Source organism: Liolophura sinensis, chromosome 7, assembly GCF_032854445.1.
Source record: "Liolophura sinensis isolate JHLJ2023 chromosome 7, CUHK_Ljap_v2, whole genome shotgun sequence".
Classification (NCBI taxonomy): Eukaryota; Metazoa; Mollusca; class Polyplacophora; order Chitonida; family Chitonidae; genus Liolophura; species Liolophura sinensis.
Genome location: NC_088301.1, coordinates 9,296,319 through 9,319,090, shown reverse-complemented (window position 1 = coordinate 9,319,090; position 22,772 = coordinate 9,296,319). Strand labels below are relative to the sequence as shown.

The 22,772-nt window shown below is 38.2% G+C and overlaps 1 protein-coding gene across 3 annotated transcripts; it reads left to right on the top strand.

The window, feature by feature from the left end:
* The first annotated feature begins 8,080 nt into the window (after positions 1-8,080).
* LOC135470598 (dolichyl pyrophosphate Man9GlcNAc2 alpha-1,3-glucosyltransferase-like) lies at positions 8,081-22,022 on the top strand. Of its 3 annotated transcripts, none has more exons than XM_064749633.1 (14): positions 8,081-8,238; positions 11,247-11,331; positions 12,122-12,211; positions 13,233-13,321; positions 13,654-13,733; positions 14,324-14,388; positions 15,809-15,991; positions 16,452-16,587; positions 17,184-17,269; positions 18,352-18,436; positions 19,090-19,160; positions 19,585-19,653; positions 20,653-20,803; positions 21,489-22,022. In XM_064749633.1, exons 1-14 carry the CDS (start codon positions 8,154-8,156, stop codon positions 21,594-21,596), a joined length of 1,383 nt encoding a protein of 460 aa, XP_064605703.1. In that variant the 5' UTR covers positions 8,081-8,153; the 3' UTR covers positions 21,597-22,022. The 3 variants fall into 3 exon arrangements, with proteins under 3 accessions (XP_064605703.1, XP_064605704.1, XP_064605705.1); XM_064749634.1 differs by lacking the exon at positions 8,081-8,238 and adding an exon at positions 9,638-9,738; XM_064749635.1 differs by lacking the exon at positions 8,081-8,238 and having other exon boundaries at positions 11,291-11,369.
* The last annotated feature ends 750 nt before the right edge of the window (positions 22,023-22,772 follow it).

Here is a 22,772-nt window from a genome sequence, read left to right as displayed (position 1 = left end):
TTTCATAAGTTTTATCACAATTTCTTGTATGCAGTAGTGCACGTACGCACAACGTGTCATAAGTTAGATAAATGTGTCCAGCTCCTGACAATTGGCGTTTTTATTAGCTTTTGGGTAGGTGAGGCCTAAATATGCAATTTCGCTGTAAATGTGTTCAGCTAGTAACAATTACTGTGTGTGTTAGCTTATGGTTAGGTGAGGCCTAAATATGCGGCATCGCTGTAAATGTGTCCAGCTGGTGACAATTACTGTGTGTATTAGCTGGTAGCTAGGTGAGGTCTAAATATCCTGCATCCAGCTAGTGGCAATGGCCGTGAGCATTAGCTGGTAGCTAGGTGAGGTCTAAATATCCTGCATCCAGCTAGTGGCAATGGCCGTGAACATTAGCTGGTAGCTAGGTGAGGTCTAAATATCCTGCATCCAGCTAGTGGCAATAGCCGTGAGCATTAGCTGGTAGCTAGGTGAGGCCTAAGTATATAAATGAGACTATAAATGTGACCAGCTGGTGACAGTTGGCACGTGCAGTTACTTGTGGCTAGGTGAGGCCTAAATATCCGGCATCGCGGTAAATGTGTCCCGTGAGCATTAGCCTGTGGCGAGATGAGGTCTAAATATCGGCATCACTGTGAATTTTCACAATCTTGTGGCTATATAAAGTCTAGATACCAAGTGACTTTAGGATGTCGTTCCCGCAAGTCGGCAGCAAGAAGCTACACCTACAAATGCTAAGTGTCTTTCGAGTTGTATTCACAATGTGTTGTAATTTCTCGGTTGGTAGAAACTCCATTGGTGCAAAAATGGATTTTCCACTTCGAAGCCACTGAAACAAGCTGATCGTGGGAAGTTTTTTTTCTATGGTTTCCTCCCATTTACTTGTATTTGTATATTTATTTTGAGGGCAAAAAACCATCAGAATCTAGGTCATGTAATACCGTTTAAGGAAAACACTGTTCGAATATAAATTAAAAAAATTAATTGAAGCATATATCGTTTGTTTGAGCTCTTTAGCGTGACAAAAATATTTCACTTCACATTTAAAATCTTATGTGTACATACAGATATGCCATTTATTGCCCAGCTATAAATCATAACACGCTTTAAATAAAACTGTGAGAAAAAAATGATGCAATCAAGAGCCATTTTTCGAGAGCTAGCGACAGCGTGTAAATGTGTATATATATATATATAGACCTGCGCACTACAGAGCAATGAGTCCTATAAATTGTATAGACTTACATTATACAATTTTTTTACATAGAGATTGCGTATTAGCACCTTTGTGAACAATGGTACAGAATATTAATTACTACATGTACCTTCTGTAAATCCCACACTTTTGTTATCTGAACGCTTATTGCATAAAGAGGTTTATATGTTGAAGGAAGGTAGATTAAAACATTACTTCACCTCTATGTAGACATCTGTAAAATCGTCGTTGTTAACACATGCCGCGGTGTGATGTACGTACCAGGCGTTGGGGTTCAATTACGATTGATGTCACAGGGCTATGTACTATTTTATAGACAAAAAGGGAAGGGATATTCTAGTTGTTGTTGATATTTTCAGAAAACACACTTAATATCGCACAGGCGTTTCTCATGTACGTGATTCTTATTGAGTTGGATTTTAAAATTTGTATTTAATCAGTTTAAATACAACTGAATATTAATATTTCTTATATCGCTTTTCTTCATCAGTTGCCTAAGTGTTCTTGATAAACTGTTTACCTTATTTATAGATATTGGATATCAATTAATAGCTTATATGGAATATTCAGCACTTTTTAAAAAAATGTATATAGAATTATAACTTGGTTATCCTGGTGTCTAGATTTTTTTCTGATTGCAATGGATGTTGACATAGTGTTCCGGTGAGACCGCACTATGAATGGATATTGGTGTCTTCAGCATAGTGTTCCGGTGAGGCCGCACTATGAATGGATATTGGTGTCTTCAGCATAGTGTCCAGATGAGACATCACAATGAATGGATATTGGTGTCTTCGGGTTAGTTTTCCGGTGAGACAGCACTATGAATGGGTATTGGTGTCTTCAGGATAGTGTTCCGATGAGACAGCACTATGAATGGATATTGGTGTCTTCAGCATAGTGTTCCGGTGAGGCCGCACTATGAATGGATATTGGTGTCTTCAGCATAGTGTCCAAATGAGACATCACAATGAATGGATATTGGTGACTTCGGGTTAGTGTTCCGGTGAGGCCGCACTATGAATGGATATTGGTGTCTTCAGGATAGTGTTCCGATGAGACAGCACTATGAATGGATATTGGTGTCTTCAGCATAGTGTCCAGGTTAGACATCACAATGAATGGATATTGGTGTCTTCAGGATAGTGTTCCCGTGAGACAGCACTATGAATGGATATTGGTGTCTTCAGGATAGTGTTCCGGTGAGACAACACTATGACTTTGTAATCATTCCATTAGTATTCAACGCGATGCATAGCCTAACAAGCATGCATAATGTCTTTTTATCATGATTGCCGTGTTATTTATTCAGTAGCTAACCATGAAATAGTTTTGGTGGTTCTAAAGCTTTTCCATCACCCATACATTATAGGTAATACATTTAATACCCAACCAATGGCTGAAAGATCATTCTCTCTGGCCGTACGTGGAAAGGTTAGCCAGCATCCTGCGCATGTTCGTGTGATCCCCCCAGGCTTTGTCCGAATAGATCAATCTAAGATAAACTCAAAGTCATTGGCATGGCAGCAAAACCGCCATGAGTTGGGTATCTTGCGTTCTTCTTTCTATTCATCTCTGTCAAATTTTCGTGCCTGTAACCACGTACATTTCAATTTGGAAAAGCGCAATGTTTGCTTAGTATCTACATGGCACACCAGATGATTGACTGATGAATGCTCAGATGAATGGTAAAAGAATGATTGATTATTTTCTCTTTGCTATGTTTATAACTGTTGTAGAATTTTTAAAACACTTTTTTTCTGGAAAACTCCTTTGGAAATTCATTTATGGTGGCTGATTTCTTTCTGTCTTATTTTATCGTCAACCTTTTGTATCGTTCATAATGTTTGTATTTTCCTTCCATCCATGTAAAGTTTCCGGATCCTACAAGGAATAAACGACTATACCCATATATAAGACATGTACAGGATTTACCTCATCCAGCCCTTTGTTCTTCTTTCGCTGTATTTACCGAAGAATGGGAGGTATGAAATTCCACCTCTTAAATCGCCAGCTTTAACGGTATCCATTAGCTTTGAAGAGCCGCTAATAATTGTATTCTGGGACGTTTCATATTTAAGTGGCGCCATGTGCCTAGAAAGCAGTACCTACATATAACGGTTGCTATGATGGTTTGACGTCATGTGACTGGGCCTAAGTATATCAAAGAAACGCGTGCAGCCGTGTTGAAAGTTTGACTTCGGTCCAGGCTTAAAGCGGATTGAAAGCTCACGTGTATGCCAGGCGCGTTTTACATGATAACGGGAAATGCGTCACTGAAGCTTAAAAGCACACAAAATACTAAATTGAAGAATATATCAGACGGAAGACCATTAAACACTTTCCGTGAAAACTGATTCACGACGCAGATGTAGGCCTACTCTTATTTTTCATGTATCTGTTATCCAAAACAACAGCAAAACTGGGTCGTCCTTTAGAAAAACATAGACCATGATTGTCTTCGCTGATTTGTTTTTACATTTTATGCTGTATAAGTCTTTTCTTATAATATGTAAGGCAACGACGATATATCTAATATACTGACAATAGTAGTATTTTGGTCGCCTATAGCAAAGTACGAGTGCACAAACTTTTAGCTTAACCTTCTCGGTTCTACGTTCTCTGCGTGATTTTCAGTGTTTAATTGTGTTTAAGATTGTAAACGCATGCACGAAAATTAAAGACACTGCTGCGCGACTACCGGAATTATATAACACTTATTTAGTTATTTAATGGACTGGCGTTTAAATTTGTACTCAGGAATATTTCACTTATAAGACTACTGCATTATGGTGGGAGGAAACCGGGCTCTAAAACCCACGACCATCCGCAGGTTGCCGACAGAACTTCTTACACTCGACCGGAGAGGAAGTTAGCATGAGCTAGACATGAACTCACAGCGATCACATTGGACTGACGAAATTAAAGGCTTATCTAATGTACATGTAGGTCTACATACAAATGTACAGATGTACAGATGATATAATGTGCATACAAAATGGAGCTTTTGTCAAAATACTTCATCAATATCTAAATTAAAAAATAAGACAAAAAGAATTCCAAATTCCATACTGGGTGTCTTTAAAAAGATTTCCACTACCTTTATCAATAGGTGTTTGACTATAATAGCAAGCTGGTGATATAGTTGACAAAAAGCTTTTTTTTATAACGCACCAGATCAGATGTATAACTGATCTCAGTTTATGTGAATCATATCAAAGCATATGTGGCTCCTAATCATGAATATATTAAAGGATAAATATATGATTTTTTTCTGACAATAGACTTGAAAGCCTCAAAGCCTGTAAATTTATCACAAATTTGCAGATTTGCGAAATGATTCGAGGTGAATATGTAAAAAGATTTCCACTACCTTTATACATGTAGAAGATTCCGGAGAATAGAACCAATTAATATGAACAACTTTCGGCACTGACTTGTTTATTCCTCGTTATTTACATTTTCCTGATAAAATGTTGATTAACAAAAATGACTTTCCACTTTCTTAAAACGGAAATTTCATATAAAAATTATATATATATAATTATGAAAATTCATAACTTGAATGGTGTTAAATCTGTAACATTTTTGATGTCAACATTTTCTAAATTTATAAAACTTTAACAAAATGCGTATGAGTGGTGTCTGTGTACTTTGGCCGTGAGAAAAAAATGACTTGATGTTGTTGTAGTTTTACAGCACCTTGCTAACGTAGCTACAGAATTAGTTTTAAATCTGCAGTCAGAAGAGAGCTGTTCATTACAGAAAAATACTCTGTAGCACAAACTATTCCATGCTGCAAACTTAAATGTAAAAATACACGTTTTATGACAGTGTACATGTATGAATGTCAGCTTAACGCTCAGATTCCGTGCTATGTAAGAGGCCTGTGTCCCATTAATCAAAGGGCTATACAAGTAAGCTTGAAGCAGAAAAAAGTGTAGCTCCTGACAATCTGTAGGATTTGTGAAAATGTTAAAGGTGAAATGTACTCTTCTCTCAATATCAGTATGTAAGTTAGGCTGAAAAGAATATAACATTAAAATACCCGGTAAACACCCTCAGTAAATTGGTAGTTTCTCGCGAGCCATCTTACATGTTCGTGTATAGTGCAGTGCATTGAGAAATATCGGGACACGTATACTAACACGATGCATTTACATCGGCTAATCTACAATTGTATATGTGATTTGACTAATTTTAGTCTACACACGCAAATAGAAAGTAATCAACTAATGTAATTACTCCACTGTTAGAAATTATTATTTTTTTTATCTGAAAAACATATTTCCGCCTGCATATGCACATGGACGTCATGAGGATAAGAATTAGCGGAGCAGATTTCGATGACACAGGGGAAAAGATAAGCTATCGATTTTAAAGATAGTGTTATGTAAAAACATTAATTCCAAGTATGTAATATGAAATTTAGATATTCCATATAAACCTCTTAATTGACTTGATCGATATACAAAAGACATTAAGCTCTATATAACGGTAGATATTCTTGAAATTCTGTAGTTTTCAGTGATTCTGTGTGATACATTTCAATATATACAATCAGGTACTTAAATCCCCCCAAAGTTAAATGTGTATATAGCCACACTCTAAAAATTAATCTGTTAATTTTAACAGAAAGTCTGATATCTGAGTGATGCTAGAATTTAACATGTTGAAAATTTTGCAAAAAAAAACAATGTCTAAACGGGAGAAAGTAAAAACCTTCAGTCCTTGACACTTGGCTTGTACTAGTGAAATAAAAGGTCGTGTATGCTATCCGCCACATCAGTACTTGTGCTCACGTGAACGCCAAGCAAGTTCCGATGGATCTTACCGTGCGAAAGGCACTTGATGACCGTCAAGTCATCAAGTGCTTGCATCCACTCTCTTGACGAAGGCAATACAGTAGTACAGTCAGTTTGGAATATGTACTGCTGTGCAATTACAAAAAATTCAGGCGTCAGCTGTATGTGGATACTTGAAAACTCTAAACGTCTCACTGAAGAACTATACGCTCAAACACACTTACCGTATCTTCTTGAGATTTCTCCACTCTCTATACCTCTATTCCTCACATGGAATTGATAGAGAGAATTTCATAATCAATTGTTTCGGTGTTTAACAAAGCCAGTCACCCTTATATTAACGTCAAAAGCAACAAAGCCTTCTTCCGTTCCACTACATACATGAGTTACCATTCATGGGATGTTTCCATGGCCATTGAGTTGTTTGAATTACTCATTAGCAACATCTGTGTGAAATTCGAGAAAACATATATCAACTGTGTATAGATAGGTAGTCCGATGTGTACAAAATGTGCCACCTTTCTGGTCGACCTATATAATGCTCTCATATGAATTCAACTATATGCAGAAACCAAATATAAGAAGGCGTAATCCTCACCAGGCCCGATCATCCCCATCCACTAAACGGTATATTGATGATCTGCTAGCTTTAAACAATCCATACACAGCAAAGGCTGTGAAAGATATTTACCCACCTTCCCTGGATTTAAAGGAAATCACAGGCTCTCCAGATGCTACATCTTCTCTGGTTCTACATTTGTACAAAGGCCAAAACGGTTTCCTCTCTTGTAGAATTTACGAGAGGGATAGTTTCAGTTTTGGCATTTAAAGTTATCCTTACTTGGACAGCAATATCCCAAAGGGTTCTACATATGGCGTGTACATATCTCGCCTTGTATCATTTGTTAGAGTCTGACAATTTCAATGAACGTCACAATTTATAACAGCAAAAACTAGTGTGTCAAGGCTATTCCATCAAACGCCTTCACTCCAAGTTTTTTTTTTAAGTTTTACAATAAGTATAAATCTCTTGTAAGTAAATATGGACACAGCGTCCAAAATCTCCGGCACTCTCCTTCGGGATTGTGCCTAATTCCGCTTAACTCGGGCCTAGGGGCAGTATCGTGTTGAATTAGATCGCCACGTTGGATATATGGATAGTTGCAATCAAAGCGCAACTGAGATACATATTTTGTTATGGACAACTGATATTCTTGCATGGTACACAATTGGAATACTGATTTCACTCAGTCGCCTAGGACATGCGCCTTTCCAACATCAGTGAAACCTGTTGACTGCTTCTCTTTGCATGATTCCACCCTGTTTTCATACTTTTTATACTTTCTTAGTTCTTTGTGCTTTGTGTTATATATGTACGTATCTTTAGGGATTGGGCTTGCGATTATTGACCTAGAACGTCCTTATTGGTTGACGGCTGGATGATGGCTGGTAAACAAATGTCTTTGTGTTTCATAGTATGTACATGTGTATGGCATCAAACACACCGTGAATGACTGGGTAAACTTTGGTCAGGTTCGGTAAAAGTTCTACACTGTCTAATTTAAATTATTTGCTGGCGACTGGACTATACTGACCGATCATATAATTCCGCATATTTATACGCCGGTACACGTGCCGTTTCCTAGATTGTTGGCCCTATATTTTCAAAATATGAATTTGGGTTTCCAGTTCTACTGAGTATCTAACGTTTGATTATTTTAGCTGCTTTTATCAATGTCCCTTTACTTTGTTTGATTTTGGATACTCTCATTATCGCAACGAAAACCATTGACTGTCTCTTGGTTAAAACATGTTCTCGCCACGATATGGTTGTAACGTTGCCACTGCTGCGAATGAATCATTCGTTCATTCATTCTGGTCTATGGAATCCAAATTATCATCTAATTATTCCATGACAATGCAGTTGTGAAGAACTGTCTGTTAGGCCTATTTGTTCCCACTGATCAAAATGGTACGGTAGATAAATTTTTGACGTCATCGCATCGGTCACGTTACAGAGAGTTAGGGCCCCTGATATGTCTCTTGTCATTGAAGGTAGAGAGTAGTGGCCGGTGTATCTCACAAACGTGGATTCCACTCCGGCAATTCCTGGATGATTCCTGTGAAAGTAACAAGTGACAATGGCTGACTCTACAGTTTCTTTCATCCTCATCACACTCTCAGCAATCCTCCTTCGCTGGTGCATTTCTCTAAATCCGTATTCAGGTATGGCTGATTTGCTGTGTTCCTTTATGGAGATTCCAGTTTTCGTCACCAGAAAATCCTTGGCCTATGAGATTCTCAAATAAATATGCTCAGCACCACTCAACACAAAAGGCTAGAACCTCCGTTCCATTTCACCCCCTCAACAAAATCCCAAGAAGTTAAGGGAGGTGAGAGAAGGAAAATAACTAAACGATGGGTAATACTATAGGGCCTACATGTAGGCCTTGCAAAGTTCCTTTTTTAAAAATCTTCTGGCACCCAAAGTTGCTCCAAAATTAAGAAGCTGAAACTGGCCCAGTGACATAGCATTAAGCTCCTACCAAGGTCTGAAACTGTTTCAGTGGCTTAGTGGTTAGATTTAGAGCATCCTGCATCAAAGTCGTTAGTTGCGGAATATAACTCAATGCATTGATCAGCCAAGAGTGTTTTGGTGAGCTACGGGAAATAACTTCTTGTCATATGTTGGATCGATAGTAAACCACGTTTACCTCTTCTTCATATGCGCATTAAATATTCCCTAGTGTAAATCAGTGTCTGCCAAGTACTCTCCATAATCAACTAACCTGTTCTGAGTCTCACTGAACCAAAAACGATCCATGACAACCGCACAAATTCTCAAAATAAATACATTTTCAGGCACTACACCCTGATAGTCATACATACAAGTCACCCGATTGATATGAGTGCCGGAAAAAAAAGGTCGTTCAAGGGAGATAATACCTATGGAAATAGTTATAGTAACACTAGGCAAGTCTATAGTCGTCAATTTGTCTAGTTCACTCCCCCTGTCATCAGATGCCGCTGATTGCTTTAGTCTTGTTTGCCCTTGCAAGTGACAAAGATAGTGACAGACGGCTTACGGCCACAGTGGGTGTAGCGTATGAAAATGTATTTATGTGAAATTTCTGCAGTTGTCATGGATCCGTTTTGGTTCGACTAGGTTCAAAACAGGTTAGTTGATTATTCGGACAACTTGGTTAACATCAGTTAAGGGAAGATTTGATGTGTGTGTGAAGATGTGATAAATGTGGCTTACCATTGATCTGATATATAAGAAGCAGTTTCTCCCTGTAACTCGCCCAACACTTTGTGTTGCTAGATGCAGAGAGTTACATTCCGAACCTACAAAGTCGTTAGACATAAGACCTGGTCGGATCGTGCAAAAAATTTTTAATAATGGTACTTGGGTGGCATGCAGAACAGAAATTAGAGCAAGGAAACTGGACCTATTAACCCTGTTAGTATAATGTGACTGGGTGGGGTGGCAGCAGCACCCTTGCAGCATGGACTTGACTGCTACAAGAAGACAGTGCATATACACAAACACTGAATGACTCGTCGTCGTCACATGACTGAAAGATTGCTAAGTACGACGTAAAACCCGAAGCAGACATATATACATGTATTCGAGACCTGAGAGTGGCCTGTTGTCCAGTGATAATAGAGGCGCTTGCGTTTCAATGCCTCAAACACAGGAGGAGGTGGGATAAAACCTGTCAGGTAAAGGGAATTTGTAGACTGCTCTGCCCTCACTGTTGGTGTGTCCTTTGTGACACTAAGTTGTTCACGATGCTTGCGTGGCCATTTGCACTGTCTAATGTTCCATCAGCATGGTTGGGACATGTGAATATCACATCTGGCAGAGTAAGTCATTAACCAGTTAACTTGTCATTTGCCAAAGGTCATTGGTTTAAACCGTAAACTGACAACCATTGTATAACTGAAAAAAATCTTGAGTATGGCGTTCAGCAACAGTGATATACTAGATAACAGAAATGTCTGCCCTGTACTGGTACCTGTACATATGAATTGTGTATGTGAGGAAAACCTGATATAGACTTTAGATTTTGTTATGTTGAAAGTATTTTCACCTCCACGCCTTAACATGTAGCATGTAGGCACAAGAAAAATTGCATACATCTGGATTTCCCTGTCTGAAATAGATATGGTGACTGGGCTTGATACAAGGGTGCATCACTCAGATGTAGAAGTAATGCTTAATGTGGACTTAATACTGCGTAAACATTAAGAATCACTTTTTGCGGTGTCTTTTCTTTTTCTCTTAATACACAGCTATCCTTGCTTATCTAGTATAAATACAGTGCTGTAGCCCTCTTATACTGATAATCTGATGTACAGAGAGCTACAGACTAAGAGATAGGGAAATGGGGCAGTCAAAATCCCCGTCAGGCAGTATGGTGGTCTTCAGTTGGAGTGAGGACTACATCGTATGGAGTTTGTGTTAGCAGAATAAGTTAGTGATGATGGATACCTAGACCTTGAAAGGTAGCCAAAGATGCAGCTTTTTTGTATTCACGCCTAGTTATTGGTTGATAAGCCCTTTATTCTTTTCTGAAATCTTTTGCATAGGGGCCATGTCTAAACAGCTATGTTACTTGCCCAATTTCAGTAGCTATCACTCTAGCTCTGGGTCAGTCAGCTTACCAGTAGGAGAGTTGAGATCAATCAAAGTTCCCCTAGTGTTTTCTGCCATACATAATCACTGAAAAATACTAAAACATGGCGTTTTTTTTGTTTTCTTTTTTTGTTGTTATAGTATTCCATTGATTGGTCAACCACTGATGTAGTTTAACTAACTATACCCTTAACAACCAACTTACTGCCTAAGAACCACATCATGTGTAGAATCTTAAGTCAAGAGTAATCAGTTAACCATACAGAATAGCTGCAGCATTTGGCTACCTGCAAATATTTATTCATTAGAGAGTTATGTTGATCAGATATTTTCTAGACCTTCAATCTTTATGCCAAAACATTGGTCAGAAGGAAAAAATCACCATCTGTCTTATTTTGAAATTACTGAAAAAAATCGAAGCGCGTGAGAGAGTTTTGATTGTTTTCACCCAGCTTTAAGAAAATCATTCATTTTACAAAGCTGCAGATCAAGGGTAGACAACTCGTTGGGCTCATACCGTATGTACAGTTATTTCCCTTCATTCAGATAAGTTATCTTTCAGACTGTCTCATTGAATGCGCTTTTATTGCAGGTGCTGGAAAGGCTCCAATGTTTGGTGACTATGAAGCTCAAAGGCACTGGATGGAAATAACATATAATCTACCTGTGAAGGACTGGTACGAACAAAAATGATTTTTGAGGCTCATCTTTAGCTGTACGTGTAGTTGTGTGGAAATTATATATTGACAACTGTGGGCTATTGATTTATTTATTTCTTTGAGTGGTGTTTTACACCGTACTCAAGAATATTTCCCTTAGAGGAAGGCTGCCAGCATTATATCTGAAGGAGGAAGGGTGGGAAAAAACATCTGTGGGTTGCTGGTAGACCTTCCCATGTATGATTGGAGAGGAAGCCAGCATGAGCTGGTGATGTAGACTATTGAGGTGCTCCAGTCAAATACCTAGCAGCTTTCAAACAAGTAGAATGTGCCTATGTATTGTATAACCAATGCAATTAATATGATCAAGTGAGAGCATAAAAGCCGTCAACATGTCAGGATCCAGTTTTTCAGAATTGTATTAAAAGTTGTCTGAATCTTAAAATCTTCACAAGGGCTAGATCAGTTTTAAGGTGAATGAATAATTAGTGCTTATTTTTGAGACAGGAAATGAGACATACTTCTGTGAAAAAACAGGAGAAAACAACATCCAAAACTACCTGGAGGCTCTGCTTTATTTATTGTTTTTTTTTTTTTGTTTTTTTTTGTGAACAGAAAAAAAAGGGTGCAGTCATGCTTTTTACCTTGTTTTAGCTCTCTAGTCTTAATGCAACATTGGAATGTATTGCAGTTGGCATATATCAGACTCTTAGTGTCATTATAGTACATATTCTAATATTCTGAAATCTATCAATTTTCCACATTCCTATTATGTTTTCATATACATTGCATCTTATTACATTGGCAGGTATGAGAACACCACTCAGAATGATCTGTTGTACTGGGGTTTGGATTACCCCCCTTTGACAGCCTATCACAGCTACCTCTGTGGTATGGTGTAAGTTACCATACTTGTTTTTCTATGGTAGATGTGAATATAGGTATGAACAAACTGCGATGGGATGGATTGGTTCAGGTGCGAAAACACGTCGTGCCCAGAATAATAAATATCATCGTTTTGACACTGCCTTATTTGTAGTTCAGTAGAAGTTGAAGTGCAACATATTGGTTTACCGGTGTCTGTATTTTGTGACTGTGTAATGTGTTCTGCCTATTGTACATATTTAAAATGTTATTTTAGTGAATCAGCTTTGGAGATGTTTTAGCATTGTCATTAAATGATCAAAATGACGTGGATTTCAGACAGAGTCAAGCAGAATGAAATGATGAAATTGTTCTCACAGTTTCTAAAATTTCCATTCGCTAAATGAATGAATGGGAAAGAGAATGGATGCTGATTGGCTAACAGTGTAAATAGGATTTCCTGGGTTAAACCCTACAGCTTGAATAAATATACCATACCGGTACCTAAAATTCAGCTTGGGCTAGACGTAGTCTGGACTTGCCAGTCTCAGACCAGCCAATCAGAAATAATTCTGTATCCCTTTTAGTTATTTTTCCACACTAATCAGTGCTTAATTCTTTCACCGCGTAACTTTTTCACCACTTAACTCTTTCACCGCATATCAGGCTTGCATTGGCTCCTCTTCTTTCATTATTTATCCCTTCCAAATAGACTCCAGTGTGGAAACCACTGGTTGCTTGTACTGGTAAGTTCCCACATCAGTTGTTTAGCTCTATCTGAAATGTAATATATATTTCATTTCCCACATCGCTTTTGCTGGCTCATGTGTAAAACAGCTTGCTCTTGTAACAGACAACAAACCCTTGACCAGTGAGGTCGGGTGTTTGAATATAGCTCTGACTTGGTCACTTGCAGCTTTTCCTAACAAAGTTTTTCAAGTTCTGGGTAAATCCTTCAACCTCAGAGCTGAATGCATTTGTATAAATGAAATATCCTTGGGTATGTCTTAAAACCTCAATCAAATAAATCAGTGAAATCAATCGCTCTGTTCCAGATCTAACTGGCTTAATCCGGAGTGGGTGGCATTGAACAGGTCTCGTGGATATGAAAGCTATCAGCACAAGCTTTTCATGAGATACTCAGGTGAAGAGGTGTACAATGTTGGTCACCACTACATGTATGAGAGCGAATTTTAAAATGCTGAATGGTTTTCTACAGGATTTCATCTGCCGAGTTCCATTCATCCGTAGCCCTTATCGCCATTGTGTTAATGAAACAGTTGTGAGTACAGTGAAAAATACCAGTGTTAAAGGCATGAAAATAATATCAGAATAGTATGAAGATGGAGTGAAGATAAGTGAAGGTGTATATTTCTCCTAAATGACTGAATGCGTGTTAATCGGGGGTTCTTTCTCCGCCTAATAAATTATGCACTCTGACACTGTCATACAAGCCACATTTCATTCATTTTACAGTGTTACTGGCAGACATTTTGATATATTTCCCTGCTCTTCTAATGTTCTTCACGGCTAACAAGACGGCCAGTGGGAATGCAGTAAGTTTAACATAAATGTATGTTTGTAATTTTCTATAAACATTTGCTCTGTTTACATGGGAAGTTCTGACAGTAACGTGCAGATGGTCATGGGTTTCCCCCCCAGGTTCTGCCTGATTTCCTTAATGCTGGTTGCCGTTGTAGCAGTGAAATATCCTAGATTACGGCGTAAAATACAAATAAAATAAATAAATGAAATAACATTTGGATCTCGTGACTCTCTGGGTTGTATTTTGTATTTGGATGCTACTAGTGTACTGTAATATAGATAAAAACAGTACATGATCTTTTGACGTCTACCCAACGGCTTAATAACTTACTTTTACCAAAGTTCTTGAAAACAGAGCACTCTCTTAGAGAGTTCGGTGCTTTTCATGATATGTACATGTAAATGTTTCATGTTAACAGCACATTTTATAAAGATCTGCTTGGCTTACATGTAGCAGTTTAAAATTGGACAGTGTTATGTAGTATGATCACCAAATCTGATGGCATTAACTGTTATTCTAACTGTTATTCATTCTGTCATGATGGGTATATCTGCAATGGTGTGTTTATTTTCTTCAGTGTGTCTCCTGTTGCTTTTCCAGGCCTTCGCTGTGCTGTGTGCTCTCATCTACCCTGGACTAGCGCTGATAGACTATGGACATTTCCAGTATCTTTTATCTTAGAAAAACAAACCATCAAGGGAAAACTGTTGAATTTGCCGATCTTACTGAATTCAGTATTGTCCATTGCTTTTTATTTATGTGCTTTGATCTGTGTTAATTGTCTGACTCACATTTTACAAACTCTAGTAGAGTAAATCACCTATAATTTCATGATATTTTTCACCTACTATTATAAATCACCCTTCTGTATGGACTGTTTTACAAAAAGCTGATTAATACGTGGTGAAAAATCTAGAATTTCATGCAGTAATACGGCTTCCAGGCGGTGTCTGCACATAGTTTTTAGTGTCTGCTTCAGAACAAATCTGTTTTCAAACTCCTCCAATGACTGACCATTTGAATCTGTCGATTCTATGCCCTGTTGAAAGACGCAAGGTTTTCTTACATGAGTGAAAAGTGTCCTAGTCCGTGTTAGACAATGAACTCACTGTTCGAACCAAATTCCTTTGTATATGAGTGCAAATTTTCGTTTGTCGTAATTGAGTTGTGTCTTCATTTAATAATAACTTACACGGAGGCTGTGTTCTGACTACTATGTTTCTGATTTCCAACAAATAAAGGGTACTTCAGCCATGCCTGGCATCAAGATTGCTCACAAGTGAACCATAAATATTCTCCATACTCAAACCCCATCTCTATCAAAAAAATTTTTAATAGAAAATTTAGCCCGTATTTACCTTCCTGTGTGATTCAGTCACAGTAAGTTTTCAACAACAACATGTACCAGCTTACGGGCGTTTCCATTTTTCAGTCCGGGTTATGTTAAGTGTCTATGTATATCAGATTATTGAGCTCTTTCAGCAGAGATAGTAGGTGAAAGACAACGTGCCTCTGCATATAAAGTTTCAGACAGTGTAATAGTCATTATTAAAGCAGTACAGTGCCTTTGGTATGTAAAAAACAATTTTAGCCAAAACAATAGACTTTCAGCTTGGAAGCCTAATAATCTAAGTGAGAACAATAGGCTTCCTGCTTTCAGTGTAGAAGTTTAATTATACTTTCAGAATGAAAACTGAAAGCCTATTGCTATTGGTTATATTTTTTCTCCTCTGAAAACTGCTCTTTTGCCATTTTGCAAGTGTGAAGCAGATTTGTCTCAGACTGCTTGGAATCTATATAACTGCATGCAGCTCTAGGTTATACGTTGATGCCCCTTGATGTTTAAACTGTTCAGAATCAGTGTGAAATTACATATGTACATGTATTAAAAATATCTAAGTGCAGTTCATATATCCACATGTAAAACATTTGTTGTCATGGTAGTGAAGTGCTTACTTAGCGAAGTGCGTATCATGTGACTGGGGCCTGTATTTCAGCTAGTTTTGGTGTAGGTGTTATCTTTTCAGCCTACTTTCACACCTATACAATAATCCGATACTTAAAGTTTCCCTTAACCCCAGCCAGATATAACAGTGTAAGCCTGGGCCTGACTGTATGGGCAGTGATGTCTCTGTCCAAGGGTCATGACCTCCTGGGCTCTATCGCCTTTTGTTTGGCTCTCAACTACAAACAGATGGAGCTCTACCATGCCATGCCATTCTTCTGTTATCTGCTGGGCTCCACGCTGCGTAACAAGGACGAAATTAGGTAAATTTTGTTATTTATCTTTAAGGCTTTTAGTTTAATTTGTACCCTATTGGTACCAGGTGTCACCTTAAAATGGCGGTTTACATCTCATCTGTCAGGGTTTTCAGTGATCCAGAAACTTTAGTGGTTGAACACTGCTTCTTTGAGTGTTGAACTCAAAATAACATTTTTCTGAAAGATTGCGACTGAATTATTTACTTGCACCATGGAGTAAAGAAATTCTACCTATTTATACCTCCATTCATGTAATCTTGCACTTTATACAAAAACACCTATCATATAAATAAATCTTTCACTTTATGTACAGATTTTGAAATCTGTATATATTTAAACATGAAGCTTGGGTTTCATTTGTGATCATTGCATGAAAAATGTAATTTATACTCATTATGTGCGACGTACATTTATAAATGAAACTGTATATTTAAAAGGGCTCTTAGCTTATTATTGTGTTTTGCAGAATTTTTAAACTGGCTAAAATTGGAGTTGTGGTCCTTGGTACATTTGCCATTTGCTGGTTGCCATTTCTGAATAATAAGGAATCTGCTCTACAAGTGCTACAGAGGTTATTTCCCTTTGGCAGAGGGCTGTATGAGGTGAGAGGCATGGGATATCTGCTTTGTGTTGTATTATTCTCTGCATGCAGGACCTTGCTGTCTGTCTACTTGTCTGTATTAAACACTTTAACCTGTAGCAAACATGTACATGCACAATTTAAAGATTGCACTGCACTGGCCAAGGTGTTTATAGAGAAACAACATTCTCTTTCAGAGTCTAAGGCTTCAGAATTGGCAATTTTGATATTTTTCTGGCTTAGTGCTCAGCAGGAGAGGAGGATCATGGGCCCCATGCCCGATGTCTTTGACATGGCATTTTAGCGAGACAATAAATATGCCAGAAATGGCACAGGCCTGTTCTAGGAATATGTTATGATATGGCTAAAATAATGCTGCATGTGGCATTTAACTCCAAGCAAACAAATGTGTATCATTTGTATGCATGCAACTGAGTGACAGTAGAGACTAGATACAGGTAGACAGAATTCCCTTCATTCAATGTAATAGTTCAACAAAAAACAGTTTTCATCCTTGATGAGGGAACAAGAAGTGTTTGAAAACTAAATGAATACATTGTTTCATACCTAACATATCATTCATGGAATTTATCCTCTAGTTTTTGCTTTTCTTTACAGGATAAAGTGGCAAACGTATGGTGTAGTGTTACAGTATTAGTGAAATTAAAACAGATTTTGACTGTGGATTCCTTAATAAAATTATGGTAAGTATTTCATCGTAAAAATCAAATGGTTTTGTAATTAAGGAAATAGAAGGTGAAGACAGGCCATATTTATAGCAAATACTTTTACATAACTATTGTAGTCATTAAAACTGTAGTACGTGTAAACACCCATCCCATATGCAGGTACTGGTCCAGATAACTTATTTCGTAGAGTGTCCACTTTGGTGGTGGTAGATCCAGGGTCAGTCCTGGATTGGGTCACACCAAAGACCTTAAAAGAGGAAGTTGTAACTTGCTTGGCGTTCAGCATGAAGGGGATAGTGCTACGACTGGTTCACCCGTATCAGTATAATCGCTCGGGCGAAGCAGCTTACTTACCAAAGGTAAGTCATCTCAGTGAAGCAGTACCAGATAAATGAGCGGTGGAAATCCGTCCTGCATCAAGGAGGCACAAAACATGCACTTAGGAATCGTCTAAATACGAATGTTGGGCAGTTGTACAGACTTGGTTTGTCCTTTTGTTAGTCAGTGAGCCCCTTACAAGATGCTTATTGTCGAAAGCTGCTTCATCAATGAGCCGACGTCTTTTTGCCATGTGATAGCAACCTCAGCTTTAAAATTCTCCAATTGGTGGTGCATTGTGGGCCAATGATCGTGGGAAGGTCTGCTAGCAACCTGCAGATGGTTGTGGGTTTCCCCCGCGCTCTGTCCTGTCTCCATCCACCATAATGCTGGCCGCCGTCGTATAAGTGAAATATTCTTGAGTAGGGCATAAAACACCAATCAAATAAATAAATAAATAAATATTCCGAGCTGGGGTCCTCTGTGGCTCAGGTGGTTAGCGAGCTAGCGCAGCATAATGACCCATGAGCCTCTCACAAATGCGGTCGCTGTGAGTTCAAGTCCAGCTCATGCTGGCTTCCTCTTTGGCCGTACATGGAAAGGTCTGGCAACAACCTGTGGATGGTCATGGGTTTCAACCGGGTGCTGCCCAGTTCCCTCCCACCATAATGCTGGAACCTGTCATATAAGTGTAATATTCTTGAGTATGACGTAAAACACCAATCAAATAAATAAATAAATAAATAAACATACTCACAGCTGTATTGTGTTTGTTTCAGTTTCTGCAGTACACTTGTGGGATTAATACCATCATCTATCAACCTGCTATTTATCCCCTCAATTCAGCGATTTAAATTAGCCTTGGTAAGTGTCATGCTAGTTTGGCAGGTGCACTGTTTTTCAGAATTCAGTTTTTAAATATTTCCTGCACGTGGTAGACAAAATGAAGAAAATGTAAGTATTATATTATATTATTATACTAATATAGCTTTATTAGGCAGACTAGGTGGGAGGCGAAATCTTTATCTCAGTCTATTAATTTTTCATTTCCCTATTGCTGGTGGCTAAGAAGATTGTATTCATCGCCTTATTTCATAGGTGTTTAAGGCTTTTCATTGAAACTATGTATCTGATACCTATATTGCCACAGAGTCAGATAGAGTTTTAATGATGATTTTTGAATTTTTGATCAAGTTGGCAAATTAAGGTTATGAATTTTAGTCCAGTTATACTGTAATAAAAACCATGGTATTTCACCATTAATGTTCTTCGTTTAGATATAACAATTTGCGTATATACTTTAATTTAGGTTTGAGATATTCTGCAGTAAGATGAATTCTATCATGTGGAATGTTACGTATGTTCCTATTAACCCATGGGATCCGATGGGTGATTTCAAGACATCTATTGAACAGAGACACTTTCAGAATTCTTGTTTCAAGGAATTGTCTCTTCATTTAATTAATGTCGTGAAATGCTACAAAATGTTATAAACCAGTACCTTCTCTCTTTTTCAGATCAATTCAGCTTTGGTGTTTTTCCTGTTTTCTTTTCAAGTTCATGAGAAGTCCATATTGATAGCTGCATTGTGAGTGACATTACATTAGCTATGCTATTTAATTTTTGTGTATGGACTTGCTACTTTTCTTAAACCTCTGTTTTTATACTTTTTACTACATTTTATTCTATGAAAAGTAGATGGCCACTTTCCAGGGAAGGTTTGTACTCAACCAAACCTAACTAAATACCCGAACCATCATATGCCTTTGTGTGGAAATTCACATAACCTTTATCATTGATCAAAATCATTCAATCTGTAGAAGTTTATTCAGAATTTTGGAAGAACATCTGGAAAGGTCTGTCGTCAACCTACAGATGCTCATGGGTTTCCCCTGGGCTCTGCCCAGGTTCGTCTCACCATAATGCTGGCAGCCGTCATATAAGTGAGTACAGCGTGAAACATGAATCAAATAAATAAATAACTTATACTATGCCTTTTTTTGCCTGTTCAGGCCAGTGTGTTTGTCATTACCAGAACATCCTCTCGCAAGTATCTGGTTTCTTCTCATTTCTGTCAGTAGGTAAGTTTCTTTTTTTTCAAATCCATTTGTCTTTTTTTATCTTGACTTTGGACATGTTTTTCTTATCAGCTGTTAGTTAGAAATTACCTGTACTACATTTAGTACCAATGTCTTCTTGATTAGAGCATGTACTTTACCCTCAGGTTTCCTCCTTACACTCAGGTTTCCTCCTGACACTCAAGTTTCCTCCTTACACTCAGGTTTTCTGCAGACACTCAGGTTTCCTCCTTACACTCAGGTTTCCTCCTGACACTCAGGTTTCTATCCTTGAAATTTCCTGCCATTGTTTAAGTGAAAAATTCTCGAGTTTGGCATAAAGCAAGAATAAAATAAGTAAATTGTTCTTCATTGGGTGGGGCCAATGTAAGCATTTGTGGCCGAAGGTTTATTTTCTTGCCATTATTGTCTGAAATCCCCAATGTATGTATGGACAGCTTCATCGCGTAACGCTTAGTGTCAGTGTACACTGAGTTATTATAATTAGTTAGGTGTGTCATATGGTGCAGAAGGAAAGCGGGGAGGGAGGGAGGGAGGGAGGAGTGTGTATTGACCCTTTTTGCCCTCCATATATACCTTCCGGATGACTCAGATGATCGTTTTCTTCTTAATATGTGAGATGTACAATTAACGCCTTTATCGTGTTCAGATACCTTAATTTAACAAATTCAGTGACTTGTTTAAGAAGGATGGCTTAATATTATATAAGCATGAGAACGTACTTCCTATAGAACTGGTTACTACGGTGGTCGTTATTACAATGCAATACAGACAAGAGATTTTGTGAAACGTCTCATTATTCGGAGAAAGAAATCAAATGTTATAAAACTGTTCAGCACTGTTTTTGAAGCTACTAAAACGAAAATAATTGCAAAATAATGTTCAACCTGAAAAATGTGGTAGTTACATCTTCGGTGTCCGTACCATATCCGCAGTGGCATTCTCTGATAAGATCAGACGGTCGTATCAATAACTGTTCATTGTCCCCTTTCTTATCCACAGTATGTTCCCGCTTTTGGTAAAAGATCAGTTGGTCGTTCCTTACTTCGGTTCCATGCTGCTCTTTACCATTGTGACCTTTCTCTGCCTGAAACCTTTTGAAACGGAAACCTTCCGTAAAAACAAGTCTCTGGAATGGAGCATGTTCTTGTGTGTAAGTCGTCTTTGTTTGAATGTGACAGAATCAAAACTCTGAAGAGATCTTTAATCGCGGGAGTTCTGGCAATGTTATCTCAGTTAATATCACTTTTAATCGTAATATCACAAACTAGCCTATTTCATGATTTCAGGGACCAGTTGCTGAAAATTATATTAAGTTTGGGCTGTTGTTCCACGCAGGTTTATTTATTTTATTTGAAGGTTGATTTACACCGCACTAGAATATTTCACTTATTCGACGGCGGACATCCTTATGGTTAGGGGAAACCGGGCTGAGAACGAGGGAAGCCCACGGCCATCCGCAGCTTGTTGGGAGACCTTCCTGCATACGGTCGAACAGGAAGCCAACATGAGCTGGACTTGAACTCACAGTGACCGTATTGGTGAGAGGCTCCTGAGTCATTGCATCACGCTAGTCACCTTGGAAACGGATGTCCTCCAGGTTTTCGTGGAAAGTAATTCGAAAGTCTAATTCTAGGGTTACATATAGTGTAGCGTCTAGTACAAAGTGTTCTATTTAAATATGTTTCATCTTGTCTCGTGCAAATTGTCATTATATGGTTAATTATATGCAGAGTAACTACATGAAAAATGTTTTTGCTCTGTGATAACTTACCACCGCATGGTAATGTTTGACTTATGCATGAAACTAAGCTTCTCATTTATTGTTGTTGTTGTAGTTTGTGTTGTCGGTGTCCGGTGCGCAGATTCAGAACGTTCTCAGTCTGATAGTCCGGCCTCCTCCCACTCTGCCCGACCTGTTTCCGGTCCTTATATCCGTCTACTGATGCGCTCACTTCGTCTTGTTCCTACTCTACTTCCACTGGGCTCAGTTAACAGTTACAGACTTCACACCCGAGGCACAGAATGTTAGAGCCAACTTAAAACTGTCGGCCAAAAAGCGGAAGTGAAAACCTCTTCTGGACAGCTGCGGATTCGCAGTGATATTCACATCTTTTACTCTTCAATTGCGGATTCACTGTGATATTCACATTGTCTACGCGTCAGTTGCGGATTTATCGTGGTATTCATATAGCTAGGTGGCTGTAACATTTGAAGGAACGGGGGAAACGACCAGAATACAATGTGGTTTGGTTAGCAATAAAAAGTTTGACAATAAAAAAAAATAAATTTTTGGATTCGCCTTTGTTATTGGTGTACATCAATTAACCATGTTTCTCTGGCATGAATGGCGTTAAAAGGCATCATAAATTTATTTGATTGGTTTATGTATTTATTTGATTGGTTTGATAATATCCTGTACAAGTTATAGATAAATCTGTTTTATTCCTTCGTGGCTGAACTCAGGAATACTTAAGGTTTATTAGGGGCATAATGTTAAAATTGATTGCGCCAGAAATCATCGTAGCTAATAGATGGCCTGCTTAAGTGCACACTTCATGAATCACAAGAGGTTTTGACTGCTTCATTGCTGGTTGTTTGAGATATGTTGAAGGGTAAATGGTTTTTGATAGCCAACAATGTGGTTTAAGTGTCTTAATTATGTGTAATAATTTGAGACACCAACAGATGCCTATTCTCTTTAAGGTTGGGGCTTCATTAAGATTCGCCTAGTGACTTTGAAGAAACTATGGATCGTACTGTTTTCGTTCCTTGATAAGAAATGGTTTTTGTGTCCGCCAAATGAAATGGCATATGTACGACGATAGATGTGGTGTCCGGGTTCCCTATCTTCGTGGGGCCTTGGTGAAATATTCTAGAGAACGGCATAAAACACCAATCAAAGGAATAAATATATAAATGAGCAAAAGTTCAGTAACACAGTGTCATTTATGTGTAAATAACACCAGCTTATACAATCAGCAGCAATGTCTCAATATATTTGCTAACCGAAAGCAAACTCTACATTTCAACATTGCATGAATGGTCAGTAATGCATGTCAAACACGTGGCTTTCCTTCAGAACACACGAGATCTGTTTTGAGTTAACGCGATTAACGCAT